This window comes from Staurois parvus, unplaced genomic scaffold, assembly GCF_062004578.1.
Source record: "Staurois parvus isolate SC_StPar_1 unplaced genomic scaffold, SC_StPar_1.0 ptg000132l, whole genome shotgun sequence".
Classification (NCBI taxonomy): Eukaryota; Metazoa; Chordata; class Amphibia; order Anura; family Ranidae; genus Staurois; species Staurois parvus.
In genome coordinates, this window is record NW_028317928.1 from 2316857 (window position 1) to 2343129 (window position 26273).

General features: G+C 43.7%; 2 protein-coding genes across 2 annotated transcripts in view; both read left to right on the forward strand.

The window, feature by feature from the left end:
• The window catches only part of LOC149466145 (uncharacterized), a 132165-nt gene that overhangs the window by 17146 nt on the left and 88746 nt on the right, over positions 1-26273 (forward strand). The gene's annotated exons all lie outside the window — the stretch shown is intronic.
• Positions 1120-14809, forward strand: LOC149466146 (uncharacterized). Its single transcript, XM_089672873.1, has 8 exons — positions 1120-1210; positions 2316-2421; positions 8884-9042; positions 9310-9407; positions 9520-9628; positions 10080-10181; positions 10715-10810; positions 13784-14809. The coding sequence occupies exons 3-8, from the start codon at positions 9009-9011 to the stop codon at positions 14188-14190; spliced, it is 846 nt and encodes a 281-aa protein (XP_089528999.1). The 5' UTR covers positions 1120-1210; positions 2316-2421; positions 8884-9008; the 3' UTR covers positions 14191-14809.

Here is a 26273-nt window from a genome sequence, read left to right on the forward strand (position 1 = left end):
ATCATAACGCATCCAATTCACATATGTGTAAACCAGCTCTTATGGAGGTGGATCCATCAGAATCTCTGAATCATAACCAGGGTCGGACTGACCATTTGGAAACTCGGGCACTGCCCGAGGGCCCGTGGTCAGTAGGGGGCTTCATGAGAAGCCCCTGGTACCTTTTTCATAGGCTTTTTTGAGTATGGGCAAAGACACAGGGGCCCCATGATCCTCTATTGCCCGGGGGCCCCATGAGTTGTCAGTCCGCCCCTGATCATAATATAACAAATCCGAAAATAATTTTGTTCCATTTGTTACTTTCAGATGTATGTGATTCCGGGCGCTATTGTCTAATCAGCTCATTCCATTTCTCTTTGTGGGTGGGACTAGCAGAGACAACTCCCGAGTAATCTGAAAAAAATTAACGTGTTAAAGCAAATATAGTTAATCTTCCGAAAATAAGAATCCATTCGCAACAACGAATATATGAAACAAATTAGAATATACAGCGCATAAACAAATTACCTCAGCTTTTATACTGCAGATATTTTTAGGAGTTCTGTCTGGTTACTATGACAACACCTGAAGGGGTAAGTCGGGGAGCTCCCCCATGATGAATTGGTATTATTTTTTTTTTTTAATTAATAAAGGATTATGGGAGAATGAGTGAATTTAAAAGCTGCAAATAAAAGAACCACCATGGATTGTGTACGATAAAAAAAACTCCAGCAGAAATTTCTGCTAAGTTTTCTAAATTTCCACAAGAGGGCGGTCAACCTCTTCCTTCCCTCAGCGCGTCTCCATAGCAACCAGATACACCAGTTGGCCAAAGAAACCGCATGAAAGCCGCAGAGCGGAGACTGCAGAATAAGGAAAACCCCGCCCACTGGGCTTCCCGACTCACAGCAACCACTAGAGGGCAAACCTCCTTCCAACACATTTCTCCCTTCAGCGGAGAAGCGGCCATTTTCTTGTAGCGCAGACGAGGAGGGCTTTCGGGGAAGTATTACAGACATTAAATCATACGTGGAATATTTGTATTGCTTTTATTACATTGTAGATGGTAAACTTTTGTAAAAAAAAAAAAATTAAATATATTGGCTTAGTACTGGCTGGTTGGTGGCCATTTTGTTGTAGCTTCAGAGGAAAGAAGAGAGGCTCTTGCAGCTCATAGAAAACTTCCTGGAGGGGGTATCAGTCTGCAAAAACGGTACCCAGTGAGGAAGAGGTAATGATGCCTATTATGAGAGAAGTGGGTCCCAGCACTGTGTGTGGACTGGATGGGGGGGATCATGTCACCTCCACTAATCCCCATCTTCCTGCATGTCTTCTGATGTGTGGAACATTGGATGGGGGGCTCAGCTAGGGGTGATGGTGAAGGAGACGTATTCTCCGGACAGTTGCATGCAGTGATGGTGGTTGCAGGTTTTTTATGTTGCATGACGTTTACGTAGTTATTTAATAAACTCAATCAAATTTTCATAAAGAACACACTAAAATGAATTTTGGCCAAACAAACATAATATTATACCCAATTATTTGATAAAATATACAAGATAGGGTTGCATCGAGTAAATAGATACCAAACATGCCAAGTCGTAAAATTGTGCATGCCTCTGGAATTACAGAAAAACGATGGTACCCAAAATTCTCCATAGGTGACACTTTAACCCCTTCACGTCGACGCCTCCCGGCCCTTTAAGATTTTCAGAACCCGGGAGGCGGGCCGGGGTTTAGGGATCATGTCACATGATCGGGAAAGGTCCCGATTGAAAGAGGAGACCGGGACCTTTCCGTGAGTACCGGACATGTGTGCTAGGAGCACGCAGGGTGCGCGCTCTCAACACATATGTTTTTTGTTAATAGAATGCAAATGTACGGCCGTTCGCCGTCTAGGCCCAGACGCCGGGAGTGCGGCCGGCGTGAAGAGGTTAAAAGCCTTTCGATGTCATCAGTTTAGAGGTACCCCCCAAAAAAGCGCAACAAGCACATATGTATGTGACATTAATTGCGCCACACATGTGGTGTCACAAACATCAGCAATGATTCTGGGGCCATAGCCCCGGAATCATTGCTGACGTTTGTGACAACACCTTGCATGTGTGGCGCAATTGATGTCACATGCATATGTGCTTGTTGTGTTTTTTCTGGGGGGCGGGGGGGGGGGTGTGTACCGGGGTGACAAGGGTGCTTTTAATAATTTTTTTTTTAATTTTATGTATTTTGTAGAAATCTTTTATTATATACACTTTATACTGTATTAACATCATTGTGTTGAGTAGAGTCATCTGTTGGGCATTCACCGCAATTGCACTCTTTTGTACCTTTGTCAGTAAAGAACAGGGAGTGTCACATGCTTGGTAAAAATAAAGACTGCAGTTCCAGTTTAGCTTCCAGAAGAACACACCAGTGAAGGCTTCCTTTCTCCCTTTGATACAGGTATGCCTATAAAATCTTTCATTGTGTTTGTCAAAGATATATATATATATATATATATATATATATATACATTATATATGTATCTAGATCACGTTTCAATATATTTAATGTGATTTGTAGGTAGCCGTTTGTAAGAATGTGTTCATTGTAGGCATTTATAAGATACATGAGTGCAAGCATATCGTAACTTCAGTTTATGTGATTGTATTGCCGTTTTACAGAACTATTCACTGAAGTAAATTCAGTTTTGGAATGAAATACAATGCTGCTTCTGTCAGTTTTGATAACTAGCTGTCTGCACAGTTTTTAATTTTTTTTTACCTTATTGCCATCACATAGTTGGCTTATTAGCCCCTATGTGATTGCATGGGCATGTGACAGGTCCTCTTTATAGAGACATTGTGGGTCTATTAGACCCCAGATGTCTCCCCTGCCCTCCACTGAAACTATTCCAGCACAGATCTTGCTTAGCTCCTGTTGTCACATTTATTGGTTGTGAACAAAGTGACTCCATGCAACAATATCTGCACCCAGGAACTAACCTTCCTTGACACATTTCACCACTCCTGGCTTGCTCATAAGAATGCTTACATGGCCATATCATTCATTCACAGCTATCTGTGAATGAACTGCAACTACCGTCTTTCACTGCGGCAGACGGCTTGTAGTTCTGAATGAACTGTGAGGGCGCTGTTGTAGTTTATTGATCTTCCTGTACAGGCAGACAGCTATCTATACTAAGGTTCTGCCGGAGCCTGACATTGCACCCTCGTTTTGCTGATTGCTGGTGCAATGTTCCGCAGGCTCCAGGAAAAAAAAAAGTTTTACCTGCAAAAATATGTGCATTTTTTTTAAATAGGTGAACTTACCCTTTAAGTTCCTCAAGTCATTGTCTACTTCTGGTGACCACATGGATAGTGTTTCCCTAGATCGGGGTGGTTAACTTACTAGATAGATCGGGCTTCAAGTGGGACCCTGGCATTGACAAAGGTCTGAAAATGATATTTCGTGAATATAATGCTACATATAGCTGTCAGAGACTGCACACATACAACAAGAGATGGTCAGAGACTGCGAACATGCTATGGTAGTTTGCTTCAGGACACAGCCACTGAAGGCACTTGACATAAGACTGCTATAGATCACTGCTATTACAGCCCCTTTACAAATCAATAACTTCACATTTGTGCTCCTAACAGCTCCGTGAAATCTAAGTGTGCCTCATTTCTATCCACTAGGTCATTTATAAAGGATTGTAGTTAGCACAGTGGCTTAGTGGTTAGTACTTCCACCTAGAAGCACTAGGGTTGTTGGTTCAAATCCCAACCATGGCACTGTCTGCCTGGAGTTTGCATGTCCTCTCTGTGCCTTCGTAGGTTTCCTCTGGATACTCCGCTTCTTCCCACATTCCAAAGACATGCGAGTAGGTTACCTGGCCCTAGTATGTGTGAATGTGAGTTAGCCAATAGCCGCCTGGCCAATAGCTGTTTGGCGGTCGGCAAAATGCTGTAGATTTCCGGGTGGACGCCATATGGCATTCTCCCGGGCATGCGCAGTTTTCGCGCTTGCAGAGCCGCACAGCGGCGCGATCTGTCACCGGCCATGTACCTCGGACACGGCCGATGACAGATCTGAGTACTGGCCCCCGTTGCCGGTACCACGTGACCTGCTGTGACCAATCACAGCAGGTCACATGACGGTTGTATACAATGGATGGCTTCATTCATGCCATCCATTGTATACTAGTGTCTAGCTGTGAATGGTCACAGCCATATGCCATGTGATTAGCTGTGGCCAAATCACAGCTAAGCACAAAAAAAAAAAAAGCGCCTGAATGAATCGATGTCATTCAGGTAAATGCTTGCTTAAAGTAATTCTTTGCTATAAGCAAATTGTGTAAAAGAAAAAATACTGATCACTTCCCCAAAGTAGTACAATGTTACTATGGTAACATTGTACTACTTTGGACATAGTGAAATATGAAAAAAAATCTTAAAAAAAAATGTAATAAAAAATAATAAAATAAAAAATATATATATATATTTTTTTTTTTGCATACTGTCACCAGTCAGTGTCCCTGATCACCGCCATGCCAGTTAAAAAAATACAACTTCAAAAAACTCGCCATGCCTCTTATGAAGTACGTCGAACTGTCTACTTTGCAAAAAGGGGTCATTTGGGGGATATCTGTACTGTTCTGACATTCTTGGACCTCAAGAAATTAGATTGGCTGTCAGTACTTCAGGATTGATCAATATTCAGATATATACCATAGTTTGTGAACTCTATAACTTTCCTACAAACTAAAAAATACATCGTAATTTGGGTTATTTTCACCAAAGACATGTAGCAGAATACATCTTGGCCTAAATTTATGAAGAACAATTTTTTATTTGCAAACTTTTATAACAGAAACAAAGAAAAACTTGTTTTTTTTCAAAATTTTTGGTCTTTTTTTGTTAATTTAGCAAAAAATAAAAACCCCGGCGGTGATTAAATACCACCAAAAGAAAGCTCTAGTTGTGTGAAGAAAATAATAAAATTTTTAGTTTGGGTACAATGTTGTATGACTGCGCAATTGTCATTCAACGTGTGAGAGCGCTGAAACCTGAAAAATGGCCTGGGAGGGAAGGGGGTAAAAGCGCCCAGTATGGAAATGGTTAAACACCTTAGATTGTGTGCTCCTTGAGGGCAGAGACTGTTGGGAATGTACAATATTTACAGTACTGTGAAAAAGTATTTGTCCCTTCCTGATTTTTTATTTTTTTGCGTATTTGTCACACTTAAATGATTCAGATCATCAAGCAAATGTTAATATTACACAAAGATAACCCTAGTAAATACAAAATGCAGTTTTTAAATAATGATTTCATTTATTAAGGGAAAAAGCTGTCCAAACCTGCCTGGCCCTATGTGAAAAAGTAACTGCCCCCCTCCTTGCTAAATCATGCAAGAACAGTGATTAACCACATTTTTTGGAGTTAAATTTCACTTTCCACACCCAGGCCCGAATACTGACAGACCTGCTGAATCAAAAAATCACTTAAATAGAAGCTGTCTGACAAAGTGAAGTTTGCTAAAAGATCTAAAAAAATTAACACATCATGCCGCAATCTAAAGAAATTCAAGAACAGATGAGAAACAAAGTAATTGACATGTATCAGTCTGGAAAGGGTTACAGAGCCATTTCTAAGGCTTTGGGACCTCACTGAAGCATGGTGAGAGCTATTATCCACAAATGGAGAAAACATGGAACAATGGAGAACCTTCCCAGGAGTGGCTGGCACACCAAAATTACTCCAAGAGCACAATGACTATTCATCCAGGAGGTCATAAAAGAATCCAGAACAACATCTAAAGAACTGAAGGCCTCACTTGCCTCTGTTAAGGTTGGTGTTCATGGTTCAACAATCTGAAAGAGATTGGGCAACAATGGTATCCATGGGAAAATTCCAATGCGAAAGCCACTGCTGACCAAGAAGAACACAAAGGCTTGTCTCACATTTGCCAAAAAACATCCTAATTATCCCCAAGACAATTCTGTGGACTGAAGAGACAACAGTTGAACGTTTTGGAAGATATGCGTCCTGTTACATCTGGCGTAAAATTAAAGCAGCATTTCATAAAAAGAACATCATTCCAACAGTCAAACATGGTGGTGGTAGTGTGATGGTCTGGAGCTGCTTTGCAGCTTCAGGACCTGGATGACTTGCCATAATTGATGGTCCCATGAATTCTGCGCTCTACTAGAAAATCCTGAAGGAGAATGTCCGGCCATCAGTTTGTGACCTCAAGCTCAAGCACACTTGGGTTACACAGCAGGACAATGATCCGAAACACACCAGCAAGTCCACCTCTGAATGGCTAAAAAGAAAAAAAAAATAAGGGTTTTGGAGTGGCCAAGTCAAAGTCTGGACTGATTGAGATGCTTCGGCATGACCTTAAACAGGCTGTTCATGCTGGAAAACCCTCCAATGTGGCTGAATTAAAACAATTCTGCAAAGAAGAGTGGGCCAAAATTCCTCCACAGCGATGTGAAAGACTCATTGCCAGTTATCGCAAACGCTTGATTGCAGTTATTGCTGCCAAGGGTTGCACAACCAGTTGTTAGGTCTAGGGGGCAAGTACTTTTTTGCATAGAGCCAGGCAGGTTTGGACAGCTTTTTCCCTAATAAATGAAATTGTCATTTAAAAACTGCCATTTGTGTTTACTCAGGTTATCTTTGTGTAATATTAAAATTTGTTTGATGATCTGAATCAGGGGTCTCCAAACTGTGACCTGAGGGACAGATATGGCCCTTTGCTACCCTTTATCCAGCTCTTGGGGCACTATTCCTTCTACTGAGACCAACAGTGGGGCAGCACTTCTTCCATTGAAACCAATGATGGTGTACTATTCTTCTCACTAGAACCAATGATGGGGCACTATTCTTCCCACTAGAACCAATGACAGTGTACTATTCTTCCCACTAGAACCAATGATGGTGCACTATTTTTCCCATTAGAACCAATGATGGTGCACTATTCTTCTCACTAAAACCAAAGATAGTGTACTATTCTTCCCACTAGAACCAATGATGGTGTACTATTCTTCCCACTGAAACCAATGACAGTGTACTATTCTTCCCACTAGAACCAATGATGGGGCACTATTCTTCCCACTAATACCAATGATGGGGCACAATTCTTCCCACTAGGACCAATGATGGTGCACTATTCTTCCAACATGAACCAATGATGGTGCACTATTCTTCCAACATGAACCAATGATGGTGTACTATTCTTCCCACTAGAACCAATGATAGTGTACTATTCTTCCCACTAGAACCAATGATGGTGCACTATTCTTCCAACTAGAACCAATGATGGTGTACTATTCTTCCCACTAGAACCAGTGATAGTGTACTGTTCTTCCCACTAGAACCAATGATGGTATACTATTCTTTCCACTAGAACCAATGATAGTGTACTATTTTTCCCACTAGAACCAATGATGGTGTACTATTCTTCCCACTAGAACCAATGATGGTGTACTATTCTTCCCACTAGAACCAATGATGGGGCACTATTCTACCCACTAATGCCAATAATTGGGCACAATTCTTCCCATTAGAACCAATGATAGTGTACTATTCTTCTCTCTAGAACCAATGATAGTGTACTATTCTTCCCACTAGAACCAATGATGGGGCACTATTCTACCCACTAATACCAATGATGGGGCACTAGTCTTCCCACTAGAACCAATGATGGTGCACTATTCTTCCCACTAGGACCAATGATGGGGCACTTTTCTTCCCACTAATACCAATGATGGGACACTATTCTTCCCACTAGAACCAATGATGGGGCACTATTCTTACCACTAGAACCAATGATGGGGCACTATTCTTCCCACTAGAACGAATGATGGGGCACTATCCTTCCCACTAATACCAATGATGGGACACTATTCTTCCCACTAGAACCAATGATGGGGCACTATTCTTCCCACTAATACCAATGATGGGGCACTATTCCTCCCGCTGATACCAGTGATGGGGCACTATTCCTCCCACTGACACCAATGATGGGACACTATTCCTCCCACTGATACCAATGATGGAGCACTATTCCTCCCACCGATACCAATGATGGGGCACTATTCCTCCCACTAATACCAATGATGGGACACTATTCTTCCCACTAATACCAATGATGGGACACTATTCTTCCCACTAGAACCAATGATGGGGCACTATTCTTCCCACTAATACCAATGATGGGACACTATTCCTCCCACTAATACCAATGATGGGACACTGCTCCTCCTACTGACCATCAACCCTGAAGCCATGTTTATTCTCACTGATGCTGGGGTCAGGACATTTTCTATCCTCACTGGCCCTAATCCGGCCCTCCTAAAGTCTGAAGGACCATATACTGGCCCTTTGTTTGAAAAATTTGGAGCCCCCCCCCCCCTGATCTGAATAATTTAAGTGTGACAAAGATGTAAAACAAAAAATAAAATCAGGAAGGGTGCACATACTCGCAATGTATGTAAAGTACTGCATACATTGATGGTACTATATAAATACCTGTAATAAAATAAAAAGAGAAAAGGGATAGGCAAAACAGAGTGCCATAGCGCTGCAAGTTGGGCACCAGGGCTGTAGAATAATCTGTCTTCTATTAGGGGGCTTTAGTCTTTGCAATGGCAATTTCCTATTTGATTCAGTTGTATTTATTGCTGGTTTTCCTTTTCTTTTTCTTTCAACTTATCAAAGCATAAATATCTTTTTCAGTGGGTTGCTTCTTCTCATAATATGTCTGGTAGAAAATAGTTGGGTGTATATTCAGCAGTATCCTGAGTCTTGGTTTGCCCATGCACTGAGCTAGCCTGGGCTGAAGGCTTATTAGGTGAGACATGTTTTCTACTGCCCTGTTTTGCTACTATATATACTTTTTCTTTTTGTTTTCCAGATATGCTTTTTATTGATTTATCTCAATGTGAACTTTACAGTCCATCTTTGATTTCAAATTTTGAATCCATACATTCAGATAATTAAGAGGATTTAGAAGGACAACAAGAACTGTACAAGTATGTCATGATGGAGCATCGGCCGCCCCTCACATCACCAGGTAAGAGGAGATTTTCATTTCTTGTATTGAGGATCCACCTAGATACACAAATCCTCTGATAAAGTCATAGAAACAATAGAGGAGTGGGAGTATATAGAAGGACACAAGGATCTATAGAAGGATGTCATGATGGAGAACCGGCCGCCCCTCACATCACCGGGTAAGAGGAGACTTTCATTTCTTGTATTGAGGATCCACCTAGATACACACATCCTCTGATAATGTCATAGAAACAATGTATTCAGTCAGTGTGTGTGTTTCATTCAGATGGATCCAGTAATGGAAACCCACCAGAGAGATGTCCCCGTCCTCTGTATTCCCGGGATTACTCACTGGGGCATTGTAACAGCCTATCATGTTATCAGGTAGATTCAATTTAGGTTCTTCTAGAATGATATATTCTATACTTTGTGTACAATCAGTTAAATGCCTTCTCAGAGAGTACAATAAGCTCTTTCTATTTTTTGTATTATTTAGTATAAAAAGTTGAAGCATATTAAAACTGAAGTGAAAGAGGAGGTAGAAGAGTCGTATGTGAGAAGTGATAAACCATGTAAGGAGGAGATCCCTACAGAGATCAGCACAGGTGAGGAATAAACACTAAATCCAGAGAAGAGTCCCAGATCCTCCTTGTTCAGTCACTACAACCATCTCTTCTTCTCCCCCCTCCTCTGTCAGTAGACAGTAATGGGGGGACAGTATGCGGTTTGTTAACCAAACCTGGAGAGTGCAAAATCTAGTGCACTTCTGCATAAAAACCAATCAATTTTCAGGTTCTATTGACAAAACTTAATTGATGAAGCTGAAGTTAGAAGCTGATTGACTACCATGCACAGCTGCACCAGATTCTGAGCGCTCCAGTTTTAGTAAATAACTCCCTATGTGCCCAGTGGGGTTGTCAGGAGCCATCAGCCTCTATTAGACTCCGGCTCTCCTCCTCACATCATGTCATTGAGACATGACCAGTCTCCGCCCACACACACTCTCTGGGGTCTCTCATACATCTCAGTACAGGGGGCTTCACTCTTTATTTACAGATCGCGGAGACACCAGAGAGACTCCTAGAGATGTCAAAACTGAGGAGGAAGAAGGGGTCATTAGGATTAAAGAAGAGAAAATGCCTCCAGAGATCAGCACAGGTTAGTAATAAACACTAAATCCAGAGAAGAGTCCCAGATCCTCCTTGTTCAGTCACTACAACAATCTCTTCTTCTCCCCCCTTCTCTGTCAGCAGACAGTTAGGACTCTTTCACACTGCTATGCCACAGTGCATTATACCCCCATGGTTTTCGTGTGGGTTACCCATGCTTTCCCATAGCCCTCTTTTAGATCAGACTTTTCTTTTTTTTTTAAAGCGCACCAAAGATGCAGCATGCAGGACTTTGGTTCGCTTTCAGGAAGCACATCAAAAACACCCAATTTAATAAAGGTCTATGGGAAACCACAGATACACTGCGCTGCGGTCAAACCACAGCAGGGCAGTGTGAAAGCACCCAGATGGGGAGACAGTATGTGCCTAGTGAGGTAGTCAGGAGCCATAATCCTCTATTAGACTCCGGCTCTCCTCCTCACATCATGTCATTGAGACGTGACCAGTCTCCCCACACACACACTCTCTGGGGTCTCTCATACATCTCAGTACAGGGGGCTTCACTCTCATCTTTATTCACAGACCCCGGAGACACCAGAGAGACTCAGGGAAAATTCAAAGCTGAGGAGGAAGAAAAACAGGTGAAGAGTAAAAGGAAAATTCTAGAGATTGGAATGGGTAAGTAACAAACACAGAAGAGTTGCATGTTCTCATTGTCACCAGAGTTATCTTTGTACATTTCCTCTGGTTAAAAAAAAAAAACAATTTCAGTGGTAGTAGAGGCGTTCCTATGTAGCAGTACTCCCATAGAAGCTGGAGGAATGCTGTCCAGGTCCTCCCCAGGTACTTTGCTCCTCAGCCAGGCACATAGGGTCATTCACACATTTCTTCAATAGCCAGCCTAGGGGTGTTGTTTTTGTTGCTTTTATTTTTGGAGAACTTGGATAGGAATGAGAGAGATGGACTGGATACTCCAAAAGTAGGAACTATATACATTGAGGGCTTGGAGTCCTTGCTTGAACCAAACAGTGGACTTCAGCTTTAAGGCTGTAGTAAAATGTAGTAGTAGTAACAGTGATAGCAGTAGTAGTAACTTCTTTAGAGCACTAGAACATTGTGCCTTAAAAAGTAGTCCAGGTGGACAAAGCTCTTTGGATTTCCAACCGGTGTTCCCTTTGCTAAACCTGCAAATGACTTGGTAAAACTAGAGGGGGTTAAACAGGCATTCAGTCTCTAAGATCCTTTAGTCTGTAATCACAAGGCCCAAGAGCAGCTGGATGCCTTCCTCCATGAAACTAGACCAGATCTTCAGGAGACAGCCCCTCAGTCAGCAGAGCAGAACCAGGCTCTCAGCATTCAGGCCCTCAGGTCGCCCACCTGAGGCCGCATGGCAGTAGCTGCCTGGGAGGGGAACATGCGCCCTCCCAGGCTTGGAACAATCCTATACTGGAAAGACCCAGAGCCCTGTGTGCTCATTGAATATATACACTTACCCAGCATGCCTTACAGTCCTTCTCTCTGGTGTAGCTATAGGCAGACTGGCAGCAGCTGAACACAAAGAGCAGACCTAACTAAATGATCGCAGCTCACCCAGTACAGTTATCTATCTATGCTTTTTCCTAACAAATATTTATATCCACTCTGAATGACAACTAAATTTACCTATCAAAAACACAACTAATTCTATCTAACCCAAGCACCTACCTAAGTGGATGCTACACATACACTATATTGCCCGCAGTAATGGGCTGCCTGCCTTTCCACACACATGACCTTTAATGGCCTCCCAGTCTTAGTCCATAGGGTTCAATATTGAGTTGGCCCCGCCCTTTGCAGCTATAACAGCTTCAACTCTTCTGGGAAGGCCGTCCACAAGGTTTAGGAGGGTGTCTATGGGAAGGTTGGACCATTCTTCCAGAAGCACATTTGTCAGGTCAGGCACTGATGTCGGGGGAGGAGGCCTGGCTCACAGTCTCCGCTCTAATTCATCTCAAAGGTGTTCTATGGGGTTGAGGTCAGGACTCTGTGCAGAACAGTCAAGTTCCTCCACCCCAAACTGGCTCCTCCATGTCTTTATGGACCTTGCTTTGTGCACTGGTGCGCAGTCATGTTGGAACAGGAAGGGGCCATCCCCAAACTCTTCCCAAAAAGTTGGGGGCATGAAATTGTCCAAAATGTCTTGGTATGCTGATGCCTTAAGAGTTCCCTTCACTGGAACTAGGGGGCCAAGCCCGACCCCTGAAAAACAACCCCACACCATAATCCCCCTTCACCAAACTTTACTCTTGGCACAATGCAGTCAGGCAAGTACCGTTCTCCTGGCAACCGCCAAACCCAGATACATCCATCGGATTACCAGATAGAGAAGCGTGATTGGTCACTCCAGAGAACATGTCTCCACTGCTCTAGAGTCCAGTGGCGGCGTACTTTACACCACTGCATTCGTCGCTTTGCAAGGCTTGGATGCGGATGCTTGGCTATGGAAACCCATTCCATGAAGCTCTCAACGCACTGTTGTTGTGCTCATCTGAAGGCCACACCAAGTTTGGAGGTCTGTAGCTATTGACTCTGCAGACAGTTGGTGACTTCTGCACACTGTGCGCTTCAGCATGCGCTGACCCCACTCTGTCATGTGACGTGGCCTACCACTTGGTGGCTGAGTTGCTGTTGTTCCCAGTTGCTTCCACTTTGTTATAATCCCACTAACAGCTGAACGTGGAATATTTAGTAGCCAGGAAATGTCACGGATGGACTTATTGCACAGGTGACCACCTATCACGGGACCACGCTTGGAATCACTGAGCTCCTGAGAGCGACCCATTCTTTACCAGTGTTTGTAGAAGCAGTCTGCATGCCTAGGGGTTTGATTATATGCACCTGTGGCCATGGAGGGGATTGGAATATCTGAATCACATGATTTAGAGGGGTGTCCCAATACTTTTGGCAAGCTGTCACAGCCGGGTGCCCACACTGAAGATGCCGGTGCCTGGAATACAGGATGGCCGGTAAAACGGGCTGCGGTGGGGGCAACATGGGATCGTGGGACAGGTGAGTGACTTTTTTTTTAAAAGTCAGCAGCTACAGTTTTTGTAGCTGCTGACTTTTATTTTTTTACAGTGTGAGTGGAACTCCGCTTTAAGTATTGTAACATAAACTTTTTTTTTTAACCCCTTGACGCCGATTGCATGCAAATATGCGGCCTTTCGGCGTCTGTGCCTTGATGCCGAGTGGCTGCATATTTGCGTGCAATTAGAAAATACATATGTGCTGAGAGTGCCCCCCCTGCGCGCTCCCAGCACATATGTCTGCTACTCCCGGAAAGGTCCCGATCTCCCCTTTCGATCGGGACCTTTTCTGATCATGTGACGGTGAATCACAGCGGTCACATGACCCTAAAACTCCGCCCCGCCTCCCAGCTTCTGAAACTCTTGAAGGGCCGGGAGGCGCTGCCGCCAAGAGGTTAAACAGCTGGCAATGGATCACGCCCATGATGCTCGTTCCAGGAGGATGTCATATGACGTCCTCTTAAAATGCCAAAAGTCACTAATCGGTTGCCGCCCGGCCTATAGCAATTTGATGGCCAGGTAGAAACCGATTAAAGACGGTTTAGCCTGCAGTTCTGTGTTACCACCCATTCTTTCTTTTCTTCAGATGGACGATACAGGTGGTACAGCATGGAAACACATCCCAAGGCTCCAGATGGTGACATAGTAGACGACGACATCACAGCCTACGTGGCAGAAGAAAAATCTGTAACACCGGATGTCCAGCCGGCACCCTACAAAGCGGAGAAGCCCTTTTCATGTCCGGATTGTGGGAAACGTTTCACTCATCAGTCCTATCTTATCATACACCACAGAAGTCACACAGGGGAGAAGCCGTTCGTCTGTCCCGAGTGTGGGAAACATTTTACATACAAATGCAGTCTTGCGCAGCATCTGGCAGCCCACACGGCAGTGTGGGCCTTCCCGTGTCCTGAATGTGGAAAACGTTTCCGCACAGGGTGGATTTTAGCTTCGCATCGGAAACTTCATTCCAGCAAAGACATACAGAGGTGATCCAATTACTGTTTGTTTTTTGTTTTTCAGAAACTTTGTCTTCAAAGACTTTTGGAAGTCTTATAGACTTTAATTGATATGAATGACCTGAAGGTTTGCCCAGAGAGCAAGTTTTCCCATGCATCAAAAAATTCACATTGGTCGTTTCTGTATTCCTGCCATACATACAGAAAGTCAAATCTGATGGTCATATCTACAGGAGCGTACATCTTATTTCACATTACAAAGTACAGGCAACTGGAACAACCCATTTGTTTTATTATAGAAATGAAGGACAAAATGTGTGTGTCTGTATATATATATTATATATATATATATATATATATATATATATATATATATATATATAAAATATAAATAACTTTTTTTTTTCATTTCTATAAATGATCAAATTCCCTCTGTTCTCAGCTGCACAAGGAGCCAGGGGAGGAGAAACAGCAAAGCACACTGATCTTCCCGATGAATGTCTGTGCAGGGGGAAGGGGGGCGTTTCAGCCTGTCTGACCATTGGAATACCCACATGGAAGAAACATATATTTGAAATCTATTTTAAAAATATTCTTCCCAAATATATTGTCATATATGTGAAATACTACAATTTTGACCATATTCAATATATTTCAATAAATATATATATATATATATATATATATATATATATATATACTGCATGTTGAAATGCGTTTTTATTACAAAATATATGAAAACTATTTTAAAAAATAAATTTCAAATGTGCTGTATGTCTTTAAAAATACAAATCTACATTTTTGGAATGCATTTACAAATATATGTAAAAATATATGTTCAAATTAATTTTTTATATGTTAAAAAAAATCAGAAGAATATATTTAAAAAAATATATATTTTTAAAAATATATTTTTTTTTAAATATATTCTTCAGATTTTTTTTAACATATAAAAAAACTAAATTCCAAATAGAAAATAATCAAAGATACATTTCTACACATAAACAACTGTTATGAATACATCCCTATTATTTCTAAAATCCAACACAACATAAACCATGATGTTTAAAATAATACAATATCCATAATATTAAAATACAGTATATAGAGATTAACCATTTGCCCTCCAGAGGATTTCCGCCCCTACCTGACCAGACCATTTTTTGCGATACTTCGCTGTGTTACTTTAACTGACAATTGTGCATTCATGCAATGCTGTACATGAATGAAATTTACGTCCTTTTTTCCCACAAATAGAGCTTTCTTTCTATGGTATTTGATCACCTGTGCGCTTTTAATTTTTTGCGCTATAAAAAAAAAAATACCGACAATTTTGAGAAAAAAAAAAATATATTTTTGACTTTTTTGCTATAAAACACAGCCAGTAAAAAAAATGTTTAAATAAAATTTTGTCATAAAATTAGGCCAAAATGTATTCTGCTACGTCTTCTAAAAAAAATTCCAATACGTGTAAAGTAATTGGTTTACGTGAAAGGTATAGCATCTACTAATGGCGATATATATACTGGAATTTGTTTTTTTACTATTACTGGCGGCGATCAGCGACTTATAGCGGGACTGCGGTGGGTATTCTCACACTGGGGGGGGAACTGACTAACTGCCACTGACATCCCCAGTGACACCAATACAGTGATCAGTGCTAATAAAAAACACTGGCGCTGTACTAATGGCACTGCGCAGGAAGGGGTTAACATCTGGGGCGATCAAAGGGTTAACTATGTGTTAGGGAGAGATTTTATTGTGCGCTGTTTTTCTAAGCAGACCTGCTGCTTTCTATCTCTCTGCTGTGCAATACAAAGCTGACAGGGGAGAGATCTTTGTTGTTTACATACAGACCTCTCCCCAGTCAGCTCCGCCGATGATCATCAGGTCCCAGATGAGAATTTAAACCTGCTCATTGCCCTATTCTAAGCCCTATATTAGTGAAAAGATGTCTATACTTACCTATTCCCTGAGCACTCTGGTCCAGTCATGTGATCTTCCCAGCGGCCGGCTTCCTATGTCCTACTTTCTGAGCACTCTGATCCAGTCATATATGCAGTAAAGCATGCTTGTTATACTCACTGTGGAACCTAAAGGGTTAATCCTCTGCGATGTGTAAAAAGGCTGTTTGATCCTGTCTTCTCTGATCCTCCCCTTCTACTGTCCCCAGTCCATCTGCTGATAGAACAGAGCTTTGGGGGCAACCTGCACATGCTCAGTTTGGAGTGTATTGCTATAGAGTTTTTTCTTCTTGGGAGAGTGCAAGTGATCAGCACACGGCCAATCAGCACTGTCCAGACACAGGGTCAGGGGTTATGCAGCCTCATAGGACAGTCAGAGGAGAATGAAAACTCCTTGTTCAAGCTTTAACCAGTGCTTGGCTGGACACTGATAGAAGTCACAAGACTGCTATATACTGCTGATGAGAAAAGGTATTTAGCAGTTTATATTTGCTAAAATAATTGCATCTCCATGTTTTGTGTACTGTGGGAGAGCAGATATAGTGAATGCGGGGTCCGGGGAGAGCAGATATAGTGAATGCGGGGTCCAGGGAGATCGGATATAGTAAATGCAGGGTCCGGGGAGAGTGGATATAGTGAATGCAGGGTCCGGGGAGAGCGGATATAGTGACTGCAGGGTCCAGGGAGACCAGATCTTGTGAATGCAGGGTCCAGGGAGAGCGGATATAGTGAATGCAGGGTTCGGGGAAACCAGATTTAGTGAATGCAGGGTCCAGGGAGACCAGATCTAGTGAATGCAGGGTCCGGGAAGAGCGGATATAGTGAATGCAGTCTCCGGGGGAGACCAGATATAGTGAATGCAGTCTCCGGGGAGACCAGATATAGTGAATGCAGAGTTTGGGGAGACCAGATATAGTGAATGCGGGTCCAGGGAGACCAGATATAGTGAATGCGGGTCCGGGGAGACCAGATATAGTGAATGCAGGGTCCGGGGAGAGCGGATATAGTGAATGCAGGGTCCAGGGAGACCAGATATAGTTATGCGGGGTCCTGGGAGAGCAGATATAGTGAATGCAGGGTCTGGGGAGACTGGATATAGTGAATGCAGGGTCCGGGGTTTAGTAACACTTTAATGAAGCTTAGCAAATGTGCTGTGTGTTTGTTGATTTTATGTTTGTTTTAAATGGGCTCAGTAGAACCCCAGCTCAGTAATATCCCTGGTCAGCAGATCCCCAGCTCATTAGTACCCCCAGCTCTGCTGATGCCCTACTCAGCAAGACCGCAAGCTCTGCTGATCTGCTGCACAGAAGTACCCCCAGCTCTGCTGATCTCCCTCTCAGTAGTAACCCCCAGCTCTGCTGATCCCCCACTCAGTAGTAACCCCCAGCTCTGCTGATCCCCCTCTCAATAGCAACCTCCAGTTCTGCCGATCCTCTGGTTTGCTTATCCTCTTCTCTCCTGTCCACACCTGCCTCCTGCTCTATTGCTGTCATGCTGCGCACCACGTGTGACATTGCTAATTTCTCCTGCTCCGGTCCCCCAGCTCTGCTATTCAGGTTTCTCTTTCTCTCCAGTCCCTCTCAAGTCTTGCTATATTGCTCCCATGCTGCTCACTCAGTGTGACATCTCCTAGTTTCTTGCGCTCCGGTCCCGCAGCTCGCTGATCCTCCGTCACTGAGTCCTCTCTCTCCAGTCCCCACTCACTTTCCTCTATAGTGTTCCCACTTTGTTGCACCATGAACGGGACTGTAAGGTGACTATTTTATTTAGTGAGAGGGGCTTTGATCGACATTCAGAGTGCTTTAAAAAAGCATGTCAAATGCCACATTTTAAAGCAAGTGTAAATGGGTCCTTAGAGTTGGTTGAAGTAATTAGTCTTTAAGTTCACTTACTTTTTCCTCCAGGACTGCGAATGTTTAATGGGTTTGTTCAATGTAGACACGAGAAATTAAAATTGTTTGTGTTTTACCAGCTTAAGGACATTCTCTGGAATTCATAACGACAGTTGACAGATTTTGCGAAAGTGGTGTCCTTCATTCTTTCTAAAAACGGTGCAGTGTGCGGCAAATTCATCTACCGGTCTAGAATTTGTACTTTAATTTGGCATATGCTGTGACACTTTTAGAATGTACGTGGGAAACTTTCACAAAATCTGTCTGCACCAGTTTGTTTCTCTCTACACCAAAAGAGGGTTGGTCTTAATTAGCACCACTGTCATAAGATACGAACTATCAGTATTTTTATGTTGAATTTGGCACATTCATTGCACCACAAAGTAAACGTTTACCCATATGGAAGAAAAATATATATAAAATATATTTTTAAAAACATTCTTCCCAAATATATTGCCATATATTTGAAATGCTACAATTATGGCCATATTCGATATATTTCAAAATATATTTCAATATATATATATATATATACTGTATGTCGAAATGCGTATTTATTACAAAATATCTGAAAAATATTTTTAAAAATACGTTTCAAATATACTGTATGTTTTTACAAATACGTACAAATCTACATTTTTGGAATACATTTACAAATATATGTAAAAATATATGTTAAAATTACTTTTTTATATGTTAAAAAAAATCAGAAGAACATATTTAAAAAATATATATTTTTTTTAAATATATTCTTCAGATTTGTTTTAACATATAAAAAAAATCATTTTAATATATATTCGTAAATGCATTCCAAAAATGTAGATTTATATCTGAATATCTGAAATGTATTTTTAAAAATATTTTTCATCTATTTTATAATAAAAAGGCATTTCATCATGCAGTGTATATATATATATATATATATATATATATATGTATTTATCTCTCTCTCTGTCTCTCTCTCTCTATATATATATATATGTGTGTGTATATATATATATATATATATATATATATATATATATATAAATATATATTGAATATGGCCAAAATTGTAGCATTCCAAATATATGTCAATATATTTGGGAAGAATATTTTTAAAATATATTTCAAATATATTTTTCTTCCATGTGGGTAGAACTACCTGAATTTTGTGCAGGTGTCGCTGTCAGAACCAAAAAGTTTGTAAAGGCTTCATGAATATGGTGTGATACATTAACAAGAAGGATTAAAACAGGAAAAGAGGTGCAGCAGCTTTATTGAATTCCCCCCATTGTGTTTGTCTATTGTTGTGACTTAGATGACGATCAGATCACATTTTATGGCAAATTACTGCAGAAAGCCAGCTAGCTCCACAGGGTACACATGCATTTTTTTTTAGCCACTGTTGTAGTAAAAGATCCGTTAAGCGTGCATAACATCCGCTAAAAAAAGCCCATGTGTCCTTTTGTTATACCAGAGAGATTAAAGAAAGGAAACTCATAAGACTCAATTTAAAACTACCTTTAATAACCAATCAGCCATGATTCAAAATGTGCTGGATAAACATTGGCACATTCTCCATGAAGATCAGACCTAGTTGTAGATTCAAGTACTAGCATTACTTTTCGTAAAAATACTTCTATAAGAGATCTCTTAGTACCTAGCCATTCCCAACCCAATAGACTGGATCGTTTGCAGAGTGAAAGTAGATGGATTTACAATATGAAGACCACACATATACCAGGTCTTAATGACCAAATGACCAGGCTCTTTATATATACACTATGGGATATATTTCATTTTCTTTTTACTTGTATTTTGTTTTGTGGTTATAGGTGTTAGTTGTGACCTCTCATTGGAAATACAAAGGAAACTGATAATAAGGGGGGAGGATTGGATGAGAGGTGTGAGTTTTTTTACTTTGATCCCTCTTTCTTTCCTTCTTTCCTCCCCTTGAGGTGGGGAGGGGGGGTAACTCACAGTTTGTGGATGTACTATTTTTCCAGGTCTGTGTTCCTGTGTTAATTTTTGGGGTCAATGGGTAAAAACCTCCTGTTTTTTGTTTTTGTTGTTTTTCTTTTTTCCTGTGTGTTTCCAATAGGGGACAATGGTTTCTGTATATTTATGTTTGAATATTTGATGTACTATATAAATTGTTAATATATTTGGATTTTTTGAGTATTTGACCGTTCATTTCTTGACTGGGTCATTGTGTGAATGTAACTAGCGCAGATCCCAATGAAGCCAATTTATTGCGAAATGCAAATAATGTTGATGTTGATCTAGAGAGCTAGAGGACGATCATTTCTGTCTGTAATTTGACCTTTTACAGTTCTGAAAATAAATGTTAACTGGAGTACTACAGCCTGGAACTGTACTATACATGGTTTTAATGTGGATTCTTTTAAATTTTGCAATAAATTGTTTTTACTTATATGCGGCCCTTTCTTCCGTGAAGTACATTTAAAGTCCTATTAGCTACATTTAAAAAAAAAATCCCCCTTAATCCGTATTGGGTTGAGTGGTTGTTTTATCCTAAAGAGGTTGTAAACCTCAGACATGAAATATTAACAAAACACATCCCTCTATAGTGTCTACTTGTCTCAATTAAGAGCATTAAGTTTCATTTCTGTCTGCTGCTTTCTTCCTCTGCTATCAGCATGAGTCACTTCTGACAAGTTTTCCTGACACCAAGAGAAAAATGGTGACGGGGTGGGACCTCCAGCAGATTGACAGCCTCAGCTCTGTTCCTGTAGGCTATGTGAAGGGGGCGTGTTTCTTTTTCAACCCTCAAGACAAGTTTTATAAATTCAGCACTTTGAACAGATGTAGAGAAGAGAAGACGGCAGATAATCAGGTACAACTTATGTAGGAGGATTTGTTTTATCTCTGTGTATCACTTGAGGCTAGTCACTTCACTGGGGATATGTAAGGGTTTACAATCACTTTATTGACGGATGGTACGCGTAGAACATACGCACTGTGGTAGATACAAACACATACATACAAGGAGTCCTTGCTGCAATAGGTAAGAGTGCAGTGTGCATGTGTGGCTTTTCAAACAGGAAGTTTCGCTCCTGAATGGGTGTGGACACCCAAGGATTCTGAGTCCTCAAAATAACTCAAAATAAGCCAGGAGGTTCTGGTTGCTAAGTGGTTTCCAACTATTTTAAAGTTCTTGTTCAAGGTTTTTTCTTAACCCCCCCGATGTAGAGGTGGTTTGATGTGCACATCCTATAAGGAAGTCGAATTGACGAAACGCGTCAGTAGGTGATGTCAGATGCAAACCGGAAGTTCAGCAGTGGCCATTTTGATAAAGGTTTTGTATGCTAGCATTAATCTTTACATTGTAAGCATTGATTTGCTCGGTATGATATTCCCCATTCATATATACTTAATAATAATGTGTCTTGGTCCTGTTAGATTTTGTGAATTGTGTGTGGATTTTGTTAAGTTGTGAATTGGGCAGAGGTTTTGGAGAGGTCGCCCCCCTTGCCTGGCTGCTTTCTGGGTAGACAGTTTGTGGCACACTATGTGTTCCTAGTGCTTTAATTGCCCTACAAACCAATGCATGACAGAACAGACAGATTTTTTCATAGTTTTACAATAGGTCAGAGGGAGTTTTATATGGTCATTAGAAACTAATGGGCATCCTGCCAGGGCTCAATTAGCTCTTTACAACTCTTACCAAAGCCTGTGCGCTGGCGTCTGCTGTCCCTAAGTTGAGATAACCTGCTCTTTTGAAGTGTGTTAAAAGTTAAAACTATGTATTCCATAGATTGTAGAAGGAGGGAGAGGTAAGATCACTGGGCTCATGAAAAAAAAATGGCTGAGACCTGACAAGATGGCTGTCGCTTACAGCTTCCATGTGCCTAATTCATGCAACTATTACAGGTGCTGCCTGGTAGATGGGAGGGAGACCAGTTAATGTGCATTTGCTGAGCTCCCCTTACTGGGACTGACCTGTAAGCATTGTGGAAAATGTCACTTTTGGGTTCCTGTGTCACCAGTATGGCCAGGGAAGAAACTTAATGCAGTAGTCTCTGAACTTCATTGGAGGGCAGCTGAGACATCAGTTGTCTATTAGACTCCTGATATCTAATTAAAGAGAACCTACCACGAAAAATGCCTCACATAGGTGACCTTTTGTGATGGAATAAAAATTTAAGAGAAAAATGTGTAAAAAATAGCACCCAAGCACTTAAAATATCCCCCCCCCTATTTAAGGCTATCCACCCCCCTTATACATGTCTGTACAAATGTAAATATATGCGTTGGGGGATGACTATGCACAAAAACATTGAATACCCTACACACGTTATCGCTGCACATGCCAGAGCGAGATCAATAATTGTAGGCCCATTATTCAAAATGAAAGTGTTACTAAACCCAGGACCCTGCATTCACTATATCTGGTCTCCCCGGACCCCACATTCACTATATCTGCTCTCCCTGGACCCTGCATTCACTATATCTGCTTTCCCCGGACCCTGCATTCACTATATCTTCCCTCCCAGGACCCTGCATTCACTATATCCGGTCTCCCCGGACCCTGCATTCATTGTATCCGGTCTCCCCGGACCCTGCATTCACTATATCCACTCTCCCCAGACCCTGCATTCCCTATATCCACTTTCCCCAGACCCTGCATTCACTATATCCGGTCCCTATGGACCCTGCATTCACTATATCCGGTCTCCCCGGACCCTGCATTTACTATATCTGCTCTCCCCGGACCCTGCATTCACTATATCTGCTCTCCCCGGACCCTGCATTCACTATATCTGCTCTCCCTGGACCCTGCATTCACTATATCCGGTCCCCATGGACCCTGCATTCACTATATCCGCTCTCCCTGGACCCCGCATTCACTATATCCGGTCTCCCCGGACCCCGCATTCACTATATCCGATCTCCCCGGACCCCGCATTCACTATATCCGGTCTCCCCGGACCCTGCATTCACTATATCTGATCTCCCACAGTACACACAATATGGAAATGCAGTTATTTTAGTAAATGTGACGGAGCATAGGCAGGACAGAACACACAGAGTAGATGGCAAATGCACAAAGCTTTATTGAGACAAACAGATGACAGTCACCTAATAGGAGAGTTTGCAGGGAGGGTGAATACGCCAGTCCAGGGCGACATGGAAGGACCAACGCACTTAAAGTCCAACACCAAGAGCCAAGGGAGAGTCTCTGCAGCAAGTAATCCAACAGGGAGTTTGGTGTGAGTCTGGATCTCTGGAGTCTAGCAATCAGTCTTCCCCAGCTCTGGGAGAAGGGGGGTCCTAGGCAGGCTTGTCTGCCTCGCCACGAAGGTCCCGGCCGCAGCTATCGGGCTCCTTCCGTCAGCTACCCAGCGGTGAATACCTCAGGAGCTCTGCATCAGCTTTTTAAAACTGGTCGGACCCCCCTAGTCACCTAGGCAACCAGGGGGGGGGGAGGTATCATGGCTCAAGCTGGCCTTAGGAATGCCTTTCATCTTTGCAGGAGGGGGGAGGGGCACGGATGAGAGACTGCAGAGATAGAGCAGGGACAGAACAAGAGCTGAGAGGGGGGGGGGGGCAGCTGTGACACTCCTCCCCCTTCTATTTCACAAGTGCCGGCAAAGGGGCCCAACCGGGTTCCCTTGAAGGCACTTGTGGGCCCTGACTTAGCTACTGTGGATCTTGTTGGTGAGAAAGGCCATCTGCATTTTGGTGTTGGCTTCCCCGTCTATATCGAATGGTGAAATTATAAGGCTGAAAGGCGAGGCTCCACCAAAGGAGACGCCCGTTGTCCCCGGACACCCGGTTCAACCATGTGAGGGGGTTGTGATCGGCGACAATGGTGAACTCCTGGCCGTACAGGTAGGGCTGTAGTTTCTTTAGGGCCCAGACTATGGCCAGACATTCTTTCTCCACCGTAGCATAGGCAACTTCCCGGTCCAGTAGTTTGCGGCTGAGGAAAGCGACGGGATGTTCCTCCCCAGCCTCGTTGACTTGGCTGAGGACAGCCCCTAGGCCGTAGGTGGAGGCGTCTGTCTGCACAAGGAAGCGTCTGTTGTGGTCGGGGGCCACCAGGACGGGGTTGCTCGCCAGCGCAGCTTTGAGGTCACGGAGGGCAGATTCACAGGCTGAGGTCCAAGTCACCATCCGGGGACTGTTATTTCGGGTCAGGTCGGACAGGGGCTGGGCCGTGGAGCTGAAATTAGGCACAAATTTACGGTAATAGCTGGCAGTGCCAAGGAAGGCCATCACTTGCTTCTTGGTCTGGGGGGTGGGCCAGTCATAAATGGCCTGAACCTTGGCTGGTTCAGGTTTCAGTGTCCCCCCCCTACTCTGTGTCCGAGGTACTGTACCTCAGCCATTCCCAACTGGCACTTGTCTGGTCTCATTGTCAGCCCGGCCCTGCAGATGCGGTCTAGGATGGCCCCCACGTGGGCCAGGTGCTCCTCCCACATGTCGCTAAGGATGGCTATGTCATCTAGGTAGGCGCACGTAAACTCTTGACATCCCTCTAGTAGCTGGTCCACGACCCGTTGAAAGGTGGCGGGGGCGTTTTTCATGCCAAAGGGCACGACGAGGAATTTATACAGGCCAAACGGGGTAATAAAGGTGGAACGCTCAATGCCCTCTTTTGTTTGGGCAATTTGCCAGTAACCCTTGCTGAGGTCTAGGGTGCTAACGTAGCGGGCCCCGGCTAGACGGTCCAGCAGGTCGTCTATGCGGGGCATGGGGTAGGCGTCACTGACAGTGTAGTCATTCAACCTCTGGTAGTCCACGCAAAAGCGGGTGGTCCCATTCTTCTTTGGAACCAGCACCACCGGGGAGGCCCAGGGACTGCGGGAGGGTCGGATGATACCCAGCTGGAGCATCTCGGAGAGTTCGGCCCAGATGGCCGACTTCACGGATTCGGGGACTGGTATGGGGCCTGCTGGATGGGTTTCTGACTGTGGGTCTCCACGTGGTGTAGGGCTAACCCTGTGCGGCCCGGGGTGGCCGAGAAGGCGATGGCCCGGTCCGCTAGCACGGTCCGCATCTGTGCCGTCTGGCGGGGTTTCAGCTGAGCCCCCGTCTAGCAGACCCACGAGGTGCCGTATCTAATCCGTGCTTGGCACCTCCATGAGCTGGCACTACTGCTCAAAGTCCTGAAAGAACCCCTCCACATCCCCGGAGGCTTCGTTGAAGGGTTTAAAGTCCTTGCGGCTGACCCAGGGAGGGGGGTAATCCGATGCCCTGGGGCTGGAAGGACAGCTTAGCGCACGGTGGCTCCCTTGGCTCTCTCTTTCATGCGCCCTCCGGATAGCCTCTCGCTTGTCCTCTGCCATGGCGTCTGACCCCAGGAGGGCCATCTCTTCCTCCACCCGAGTAAGCCAGGGGCTCTTGGGCCCTGGGTCATGGCGTGCTGGGGAGGCTGAGGTTGGCCTGCTCTCCTCCCTTGCTGGGGTGTCCTGGGAATCAGCTTCCTCACTGGCTGCAACCAGATCCTCTTTGGCTAGGCCCCTCCAGGTAAGTGACAGCTGCTCAGCTCTCTCCTGCAGATATGCAACAGTTCACTTTCTGTATTCGCTAGGCCGGGCCTGTTCCCGCATCCGCTGGCTTTCGCTGTCTGCCATCTCCTCAGTGTCCTGATCCCACCGCTGCCAACCAGTGTGACGGAGCATAGGCAGGACAGAACATACAGAGTAGATGGCAAATGCACAAAGCTTTATTGAGACAAACAGATGACAGTCACCTAATAGGAGAGTTCGCAGGGAGGGTGAATACGCCAGTCCAGGGCGACATGGAAGGACCAACGCATTTAAAGTCCAACACCGAGAGCCAAGATAGAGTCTCTGCAGCAAGCAATCCAACAGGGAGATTGGTGTGAGTCTGGATCTCTGGAGTCTAGCAATCAGTCTTCCCCAGCTCTGGGAAAAGGGGGGTCCTAGGCAGACTTGGGTCTCTGCCAAGCCTGGCCACAAAGGTCCCGGCCGCAGCTATCGGACTCTTTCCGTCAGCTACCCAGCGGTGAATACCTCGGGAGCTCTGCATCAGCTTCTTAAAACTGGTCGGACCCCCCTAGTCACCTAGGCAACCCAGGGGGGGGGGGGAGGGGAAGGTATCATGGCTGGAGCTGGCCTTAGGACTGCCTTTCATCTTTGCAGGAGGGGGGAGGGGCACGGATTAGAGACTGCAGGGACAGAGCAAGAGCTTGGGGGGGGGGGCAGCTGTGACAGTAAATATAAACTGCTAAATATCTTTTCTCCTCAGCAGTATATAGCAGTCTTGTGACTTCAGCAGAGCACTGG